General features: G+C 36.4%; 1 protein-coding gene and 1 pseudogene across 1 annotated transcript in view; both read left to right on the top strand.

Moving 5' to 3' along the window:
• The window catches only part of Spata22 (spermatogenesis associated 22), a 26,691-nt gene that overhangs the window by 11,395 nt on the left and 4,770 nt on the right, over positions 1-10,526 (top strand). The window contains exons 5-6 of the mRNA XM_004638497.2: positions 728-857; positions 8,058-8,155. Of these exons, the coding sequence (XP_004638554.1) occupies positions 728-857; positions 8,058-8,155 (228 nt within the window). The remainder of the gene's footprint in view (positions 1-727; positions 858-8,057; positions 8,156-10,526) is intronic.
• Positions 2,311-3,342, top strand: LOC105743086 (annotated as a pseudogene).

Genomic DNA, 10,526 nt, shown 5'->3' with positions numbered 1-10,526 from the left:
CATGGGATATTTGTCTTTTCTGAGTCTGGCTTATTTTGTTCAACATGGTCTCCAGATCCATCTTTTTTTTTTTTTTTCTGCAAATGACAAAATTTTGTCTTTTTTAATGAATAATACTCTTATTATGTACATATAATGCATTTTCTGTTGATGGAGATCTAGGCTGGTTTTATGTTCTGGCTATTGTGAGTTGTTCTACAATAGAAGTCTTCTACCCTGTTTTAAATACATAAAATATATTAATTCCCAATGTTTGATTATGTATTTATTTTATGAATCCTCTTTTTGATTATAAAATATGTGAGGGCAGATATCTGATTTGTTTACTGTCATCTCCTTTTATTTGGCACAGATTTGCTGCCAAAAAAAAATTTCAAAGTGAATAAATAAATGAATAAATGAATGTGTAGAGTGTGAGCATATTTGGAAACAGATGGTTTTACTTACCTCTTTATTAGAGTATTGGCACATGATATTTGTTTAATGAACAAGTGAATGAATGGATGAATTCACATATAAATAATTCTCTCCTTAATTATATCCAAATGCATACCGATTTTTCCTACATTATATAGTTATGGCTTTAATTGCAATGAAAATTTTATGGTTTTTCCACATTCTACACATTTATTTAATAATATAAGGGCCTAGAATTTGTTCACAGAGGTGAAAGTTTGATGAAAAACATGAAAGCTTTTTCTGATACTATGTTTTTATTCTTTCAAAGGAAATTCCCTTGTGTCAGTTACAATTTAAGGAAAAAAATAATTCTTTAAGAATTATTTCTGCAGTTATTGAAAGCATGAGATACTGGCGTGAACATGCACAGAAGACTGTACTTCTTTTTGAAATATTGGGTAGGTGCACTATTTCAGAAATATCATTTGGACAAGGTTTTAGTAGTCCAGGAGCTTCTATTTATCATTCTCAGCCCTTTTACTAATTGTAGTGCCTTTCTCACATTTGTGTCTCATACTCAGAAACTTTTTTTTTTTTGCCGAACCGGGGATTGAACTCAGGCCCTTGTGCTTGCCAGGCAAGCGCTTATTCTACTGAGCCATCTCCCTGGCCCCCTGTTTGGACAAAGTTTTAATGTCCATAGGAATACATAGGATATCTTGAAGAAAAAAAATTTGCAAAAGATCACATTAGAAAAGCCCATAGATTATTAGAACTTCATTTAGTTTGTGGGTCTGTTACTGATTTATGTGAAATAAGTATTAGCTTATTTATAGTAATATTCCTCTGATTCCCTAATGTTAAAACCGAATGAACTCTTATAGGTGGTCTAACTTAAACCCTTCAGTTACAGAAGAAATGGACCAAATAATTAAAACTGACTGAATTAAAATCATAATTAGCAGTGGAAATGGATATAGAGTCTAAGTCCCCTCATTCTTATTCTAGCATTCTTTATATATTACTAATTTTGTAAATTAAATCATACGTTAGTAGATCCAAAGAACATTTATTCAGAGTACTAATGAGGAAGAGCCCTGTAATTAATGTTTCCTAAATTAGTATTTTAAGAAGGGAGAGTTTTACAGAATGTTTCTGGAATCTGATTGTACTTGAAACAAAAAGATGAACAAGATTTTGAGATTAAAAACATCTCGGGGGCTTTGGGGCTGGGGATGTAGGGCTGTATGTATGCATGTGCCTGAACCCAAGGTGGACATTGCCCTTGTTCTTGCAGAAGCATGAGAGTTCCTGCCTGACAGCCCTGGTTCCCCGGTTGGGATCACTGGGGCGCTTGGTTGCACTGGCAACCTTGGCAGTGGGAGCCACTGAGCACTTGCTCCTCTGGACTCAGGGAGGGGAAAAGATAAAATATTCTGAAGAAGAGCCTGACCCAAAGCAGAGTCTCAAACTGGTTATGTTGAGATGCTCAAGCTTCCAGAGGGGCTAAAACCTGGAGATACCTTTGTTTTGGCTTGAGACTCAGGACAAGCAGAGAGATGAAGACAGTGAGGATAGAAACGTGTGATTTCCTGAGTTGTCCCAGCTAATAGGTAGTCAAGCCAGATTATAAGCCTAGGAAGCCAAGCTTTACTAGTGTTTGAGTCCCTAACCGGACTATGATGGGATACTGCAAAAACATAAAACAGACAAAAGGAAATTAGGAAAGAAAGAACAAGTGCAATCTTGGTGGTCTTGTTCATGGTCTGCTGCCTACAGCATGTTGAAGGCTGAGAGAAACACCACTTAGGCCTCAGTCTGGTGGTAAATGATGGCTGGAGAACTAAGTGAACGTGTAGCCCTGGATACCTGGTCTCAGGTGACCAGGGCCAAGCACTTCTGGGTTGTAAGATGGGACTGGTGACAGTGGCCCAGAGGTCACAGAGTGGCCATGTCCAGGCAATAAAGCCTCTGCCCAAGCATGCATTGTGAGGATCCTGGCCCTTGCAGGACACAGTTGCCCAGGGAAACAGTTGCAGAGAAGATGCAGTGGCAGCTGACAGGTTTCTTCCAGGGTTCTGTGTGGTGAAATGCAGGTTAAGATCAGGGGCTTATCTCCAGCTGAGGAATGTTGAGGACAAGAACCTGGCCAGACTCTATGCCACCTGGGTGAGGACACTGTCCAAGTTCCTGCTTGTGCCAAAGCTGGTGAACAGGAGGGCAGGTTACAAAGCAGAAAAATGCTATGGGGAACAGGTGGTACATTTGCCACGAATGTAGAAAAAGCTTTGCTGAAAGTTCAGCTGTGAGTAAACACAGAAGCATCTACACTGGAGAGAAACCCTATGAGTAGGAGGAATGTGAAAAGGCCTTCATTGGAAGCTCTGCCCTCGTCATCCACCAAAGAGTCCACACAGGTGAGTGTGAAGAGTGTGGTAAGGCCTTTAGTCACAGTTCAGAACTTATTAAACACCAGAGAACATACATGAGAGAGAAGCCTTACGAGTGCAAGGACTGTGGGAAAACCTTCAGCCAGAGCTTCAGTTTCCTTGAACATCACAGATTTAATACTGGGGAGAAGCCATACCAATGCGCCATGTGTGGTAAAGCTTTTAGGTAGAATTCACATCTCTTGAGACACCAGAGGTTCTGTGGTAATAGAAATGAGCAGGAACTTTGGCTCAGAGGTTCTGGGGAGGCCAGGCAAGATAGAAAGCCAGTGGTAAACTGCTGAAACTCCTGTGTCTTACAAATGTAATGAGTGTGACAGAAGTTTTACTCAGAAAATAGGACTTACTGAACATTCAAAAAATCCACACTGGGGAGAAACCCTATCAGTGTAATGCATGTGGGAAAGGCTTCACCCAAACTGCATATCTCACCCAACATCAGAGGAGCCATGTAGGGAACAAAATTCTGTCACAGTGGCCCCATTACGCGTAGCAAAGTTGGTGCTCATTTGTCATTGAACTGAAGCCACCTGGAGCCTTGCTGGCAGCAAAATTTATGAGTGGGTTTTTTTTTTTTTTTACTCATATACATCATCAGTTGTTAGAAAGTGAATTCTGGAAAAAAATGCACTCTCGATGAGGTAAAGGGAATTATTGTCTGCATTTTAGAAGGTAATTGGAGCAGAACTGAGTTCATAGGAGGTTATGGGAGTTTTTCAAAGTGGTAGGACCTGAGTATTTTCTTCCCACATTCTGGAGCTAAATGAATCTCCAGACTTACTGATTTCCATCAGCTTGCACTCTATGCTGTCCTGCTGTGACCATACATTTTTACTGTCATGAACCCACCCTAATTGGTCAGATTCATGAAGTCTTACAATCCTTTCTGTGCTTTGTATACAGGTGCTAATAAACATTTATTCATGTGCCCATGATGACATAACTCAAAATCTGATGATCCAGACTTTTTTTTTGTATTTTAGGGAAGGGTCTACAAGGGGTTCAGGGTCTCACTACTAGATTGGACTTGTAGTGATCCACCTGTTTACAGCCTCCCAAGAGTTGGGATTACAGGTGTGCTACCATGCTCAGTCTCAATTGCTGTCTCTGCACACACCGGGGGCAGGGCCAGCATGGTAGGCCTGGGGATCAAAGCATCGAACTCCCAGCTCCTGCTTCTGCTTGCAAGGGATTTAATCCACTGAGCTATTTGCCTGGCCCTGATGATACAGACTTTTGTAAAATTTTATATCTAAAGAATTGGCGTTCTAGATTCTGAGTCAATCTATTGCTTTTTTTGGCAACATACTTAGAACTGATAGGTGGGGTAAAGGTGTAGTAACTGATAGAACTCATTTTTCTTGTCTAGGAATTCTATTTAGAATGCTTTCAATAGCATCATCATTGAATCATTATCAATTTTTGCTATCAAACTGGTCAAGCAATGGCCATGACTCAACCTGAGGGGATTTGGCTGATCTTATCAGATACAGAAGCTACATTTCATGTTATATAGGTTTTGCCTTATCTTGGTCTTAACAATCCAAAAGAAAAGTATAAAAATGAAGTAGAAGGGGGCCTGCCCCTTAGATCATTTCTTTAAGTGGTTGCTTCAACAAAGCAGTCAGGCTCAGGTTGCTGTGGTTCGATCCCTATAACTCAAGCTAGTCAAACCTGCCCTGAAGGCATTTAGAGCAAAAAAAAAAAAAAAGTAGAAAAAGTAAAGCCATATTAATATGTTGAGCTATAAAAAGCGCAAGTCAACAACTTGCCAACTGGCATGGCAAGTCTGACAATGCCAGTCTTATGGAAAACCTATTATTATAAACTACTGGACTACATTGGAATATTTTGCTGAATTCATGTACCTACAATATTTAAATGACAATGGAATACCCTTCTCTGACAAAACTAAACAAAAAAGGGGGATACAAATGAACGACCATTTTGTATCTGTATATTCAAAGTAGGATAGATATACAGCTGCATTTTCTTAATTCAGTGACTAGAGAGATTTGTTCTAATAGTGTTTGTAGACAGTATATCATGTCTGCATCTCGTACAATGAATAACCACTAAGACAACAATATGCAATGTATTAATTATTGGAACTGTTCTAGTAATCGGTTTTGAAACTGTCTCATTGCTATTTGTTTCCAAATAAAATTATTTTAAAAAATATGTGCTATTCATGAATTCTATTATTTTTCTCTGATGTTAATTGTACTACTTTTCAGGGAGAAAGTTTTTCCTGTTCAGTTGGTATGAAAATAGTTCTGTGAAAAAAAAAAAAAGAAAATAGTTCTATGGTCAGAATAAAGTGATTCATGTTCTGAGGTTAAGTATCCTTGCTCTTGCCTTTTAATTCTTTAGTGCCTAACCAGGAGCTTCATCTCCCTTGTCAACAAGTGCTATTGTAGTGAAATGCCAGGTTTATGCTTCCTCCAGGTCAGTAGAGTTCTACCAAGTAGTACGTATTTATTTATACTGGGAATTGAACTCAGGACCTTATGCATGTCAGGCAGGTGTTGTGCCACTGAGCTATATTCCCAGCCCCCAAATAGTATTTAAAGCAAGGGTCACACTTTCAGAATGGCGATTTTAGTGTTTGGTGGTCTTAATCTTATATCTTAATTCCCAAGCCACATAAATGGAAACGGCTAATTTACGACAAGAACTTTTATCATAAAAACCTCAGGCTATTAATTTTGTTTGTCCTTAAATAACACATTTTAAATCATCTTTTTTCTTCTTTTTCCTTTTCCTCTTCCTCGTTCCTTTTTCTTCCTTATGTTATTTTTGTTCTTCCTTTTTCCCCTCCTTTTCCTCTCCTTCCAATAGTCCAAATTGTGAATTTAGATGAGAAAACCTAGTTTTTATTCAGCACTAAAGTATCAAGTCATTATCTTTCAAATGGTGTTATTTTTTAAAAAAGTATTTCAGCATGACTGGTTTCTTGAAAATGTTTTGCTAATGTATCTCTTTTAGAAATATGGTTCCGCGATTGCATTTACTTGTATTTCTCACTTGGTTTTTGGCATCAGCAATTAAACCTTCTGGAAATCTTAAAAAAAGATTAAAACCATCTCTTTCCATTGTTTGACATAAATAACACTTAAATTGTGAAATTCACACACAAAAATATAGAGAATATACATATCCATATATCTATATCATAGTTTATTTTAATATTCTCATTTTTTGCTTTTTTAGAGATAACCACTGTACCATTCCTGTCTATGGTGGTGTAATTTTATATATGTGATTCTGTAATTTTATTTATATTATTGTCTTATATGCTGTAATTAGTTCTGCTACCATACAGACAATTTTGCTATTTACTGAAATATTTTAAAAATTACAGTTCTTTTTAATCTTATGATCTGGGCTTGGTGGCACATGCCTGTAATTCCAGCATTTGGGAGGCTGTGGAAGGAGGAATACCAGGAATCTGAGGCCAGCCTGAGCTACATAGTGAGTTCAAAAGCCAGCCTGAACTGCTTAGTGAGACCCTGTCTCCAAAAAAAGAACAAGAACAAACAATAGTGTTCAGCATAGACAGAATAATGGCCTCAAGATGTCTTATCCTAATTCTCAAAACCTGTGTATGTTATATGACGAGAGAGAATTGGTTGATGATATTAAATTAAGGACCTAAAATGGAAAGATGATCTTGGATTATCTCAGTGCATATACTGTAATCATAAAAGTCCTTATAAAAGAGTAAAAAGGTCAGAGTCAGGGAAGGATTGGAAGATGCTACCTTGTTGGTTTTGAGATGGAAGAAGAGGCCATTACTCAGAGAATGCAGGCAGAATCTAGAAAATTTCTAAAATGTCACCACACTATCATGTTCTTATGTAAATTTCTGGTTTCTGTTTCCCACAAATAGCTTTTTGCATATTATCACTTCTGACTGGTAGCATGTCCATCACTTGGGAATGGTGTATGCTCATTGTCTTAATTCAGTCCCAGGTCGTATCTGGAACTGTGTGGGGGTGGTAGTGGGAAAAATTTCATTCAAATCTTGTAGCTAAGACTAGAATAGGATAGATTTCCTAAAGGAAAATCTGGGTATTATAAGGAGAAAAATAGGATGAATTAAAAATAAATACTGCCAGTACTCAGTAAGTGACTGTTAAAAGAATGCTGTTAGATAAAAATGTCTAGTGTTATTTGATAAAAAATGATAATCTTGATAAAAAATTTGTAGAGATAAACATGAATTACAATTTGCATTTTACAAATGAAATACTTTGAACAAGGTTAAACAACTTTGTTCAAGGCAAAGGAAATGGTAGAATGTAGCTGAAATGGTATAAACTTGCAGTTATGTAGGATGAGTAATTTTAGAGATCTAATACAGCAGGACTATAGTTAATTAATATTGATGTGTTGTATACTGGACATTTGCCACTTGGCCTTATCGCACATGAAAAGATAACTGGAAAGTGATGAATATGTTAATTTGCTCAACTAGAGTGATTTTACATTTTTATATGTGTGTGTATATCTTGCTTTATTTTTGTAGTAAAAATGAAGTAACACATTTGCTTAGCTTTAAAATATGAGTAAGTTAAGGAACTGGGCTAGAGTGTATGACTTCTTATTCTAATTCATTTGTTTCATTTAACTGATTTTTATATGACAGTGTATTTCATTGTTATAAGATAATAGACTGGTCTTTGGAGTCTAAGGAAAATATTTCAGATGGCCAAACACTGTTAATTATATGAACTTGGGCTTGCCAAATAGCTCAGCGGGTTAAAGCACCAGCAAGCAGGTACAGGGGGTGAGGGTTCAATCCCTGGGGCTACCATTCTGGCCACCCCCCCAGGGTGTGCTGAGATGGCGATTGAGACTGGGCATGGTGGCACACGCCTGTAATCCCAGCTCTAGGGAGGCTGTAAACAGTAGGATCACTATGAGTCTGATCTAGTAGTGAGAACCTGAACACCCTGTAGATCCTTCCCTAAAAATACAAAAAATTATATGAACTTGACATACGATCTCTTACTGAGTTGAGGAGTGTAGGAAAATTTTCCTAGTATAAAATTGTTTCAGAAATGCCATTTCTTTTTAAAATGATCTTTTTATTATAAGAAAAACTGAAAGGTTAATATGGGAAAATTATTTAAATATCAATTCTGTTAAATTTTATGTGAAATTTATTTTAACATTTATTCTCCCCATTTCAATGTTTCTTAGCTATCCTTGATTCAGCTGTCACACCTGGACCGTATTATTCAAAGACTTTTCTTATGCGAGATGGGAAAAATACTCTGCCTTGTGTATTTTATGAAATAGTGAGTATTTTAACAATTTTTTTGTAAAACTATATTAGCAAATCTCTAACAGTTTCATATACATTAAACATTTTGTTTAAGTGCTGGTATTAGAATTACTTATTTAACTACTATGGACAACTTACGGTGTGCCAGACATTGTGTTGGGTGCAAAAGATGTAATGTGGGGTAGAAATGATAAATAGCTTCTTCTCTCAAGGCACTTAAAACTTCAGGTAGGAGAAGATACATACATGTCATACTGTGGTGTGATAAATGATATAACAGTAATAGCAGGGTGCTATGTATATAGAAATAGGGTGGAAAACAGAGATTTTTCACAAAAGGAAGTAATGAATATTATCTGGGATATTTAACAACTAATAAGAGGTAAAGCGAAGTGTGTTGGGAAGGTAAGAATGCATTTTAAGATAAGAAAGCAGCATGTGTGAAGACGTGAAGCTAAGAAGAGCCTGACTTGTTCAAGTACCTGTAAACAGTATGTGATTGCTGAAGTAGGTAGAGTTAAGTAAGTAGTGGGGGCAGGGTAGGGTTTTAGAAATTAATGCAGAAGTGGGCTGGAAGATAAAAAAGAGATTTGCTGACAAAGAAGGACTTGGTAAAAGAGTTTGTCCTTAATTTTGAAATTGGCCTCACTTCTGAAATCAGACTTGGCTTCCAACTTATTTCATCATTTACTAGCTTTATGACATAAACTGTTGAAAGTATGTGACTTCAGGCTGGTGAGATAGCTCAGCAGACTAGGCACCTGCTTAGGCAAGTGCAAGGACAGGGATGCAATCCCTGGTACCACATGCTGCACCAGCCCCAGTCCCGGCACGCTGAGTCAGCCACCGAGGAGTGACATGGTGATGCATGCCTGTAATCCTAGTGCTGGGGAGGCTGAAAACAGGAGGATTGCTACAAGTTAGAGTTGTGTAGTGAGACCTTGTACCAAATACATGAAGTGTTTGAACTTCATTAAAAAAAAATTAGGAAAAGGGGAGATTAGTTCCTACTTTAAAAAGTTGTCAGAGATGTATATTCTATTGTCATTCATATATTATAGGTACATGAATTCAGAAGAGTAGTCTGAAAAAAGTAAAAAAGGGGTATAAATGAAGGACCATTTTGTAATGGGAAAAATACATATCTGTATATACAAAATAGCATAAATATATAGCTACTTTCTCTTAGTTAAATGAGAAGGTTTTGAACTAATGGTGTTTAGACAAGATATCATGTCTGCATCTTGTACTAGGAATAGCTACTACAAAGACAACAATATGCAGTGTATTAATTATTGTAACTGTACAGGTTAGAAAAACTAACCTGTTTTTCTTCCATAATTTTATTGAGAGACAAATAGCAATGAGACAGTTTCAAATCAAATTGAACTAACCTGTTTTGAAACTATCTCATTGCTATTTCTTTCTCAATAAAATTATTAAAATAAAAAGTTGTGCTGATTGAATAATATAAATCTATAGTGCCTGACTATACTGTAGTGATAAAAATAGTAATTTTCACATTAATTTCCATAATATATGGAATATTAATTCCAGTTTACATTTTAAAAGCTTTATTATTGAAGTCTATTGTACAGAAGTGTGCACAAATCAGAACTGTACAGCTCTGTGAGTTACCACAAAGTAAACACTACCTAAGTTAACAAGAACACTGTTCTCACTCTGAATTCCCCTTGTTGTTAACTTCCATTAACTACCTTCTACAACCTACCTAAAAGTAACTACTATCTTGATGTTTTTGAGACAGGGTCTCACTATGTAATTTGGGCTAGACTTGAACTCACTTTGTAGCCCAGGTTGGGTATCAGATTCACAGTTATTGTCCTGCCTCAGTCTCCCAAATGCTGGGATAGTAGGTGTGCATCCACATACTCAACTTATTTGGACTTTCAGTCTCATAAGTTGTTTTCTTTTAAGCTATATAAAAATAGTATCTTAGGGTGTATCTTTTAAATGTTTGTAGAATTCACCTGTATTGTTGAATATAGCTATAGTTCATTTATTTATATTGCTATGTATTATATTGTGTTATATGAATACACCATGACTTAGTTTTCAGTTTTCCTGTTGATGGGCACTGTGTTTTTTTAAAAATTAATTTTATTGGGAAACAGATATCAATGAGACAGTTCCAAACCAATTAATAGGACAGTTTCAATAATTACTAGAGTGCATATTATTATCTTAGTGGTTATTCATAGTACAAGGTGCAGAGATGATATCCTGTCCAAATACTATTAGTACAAATCTTTCTTCTCATTGAATTAAGAGAAAGTAGCTGTGTATCTATCCAATTTTGTGTATACAGATACTACAAAATGGTCCTTCCTTTGTATCCCCTTTTTTGTTTAGTTTTGTTAGAG

The sequence above is a fragment of the Octodon degus genome, unplaced genomic scaffold (assembly GCF_000260255.1).
Source record: "Octodon degus isolate 3935 unplaced genomic scaffold, OctDeg1.0 scaffold00098, whole genome shotgun sequence".
Lineage (NCBI taxonomy): Eukaryota > Metazoa > Chordata > Mammalia > Rodentia > Octodontidae > Octodon > Octodon degus.
This window is presented reverse-complemented; position numbering and strand designations above follow the sequence as displayed.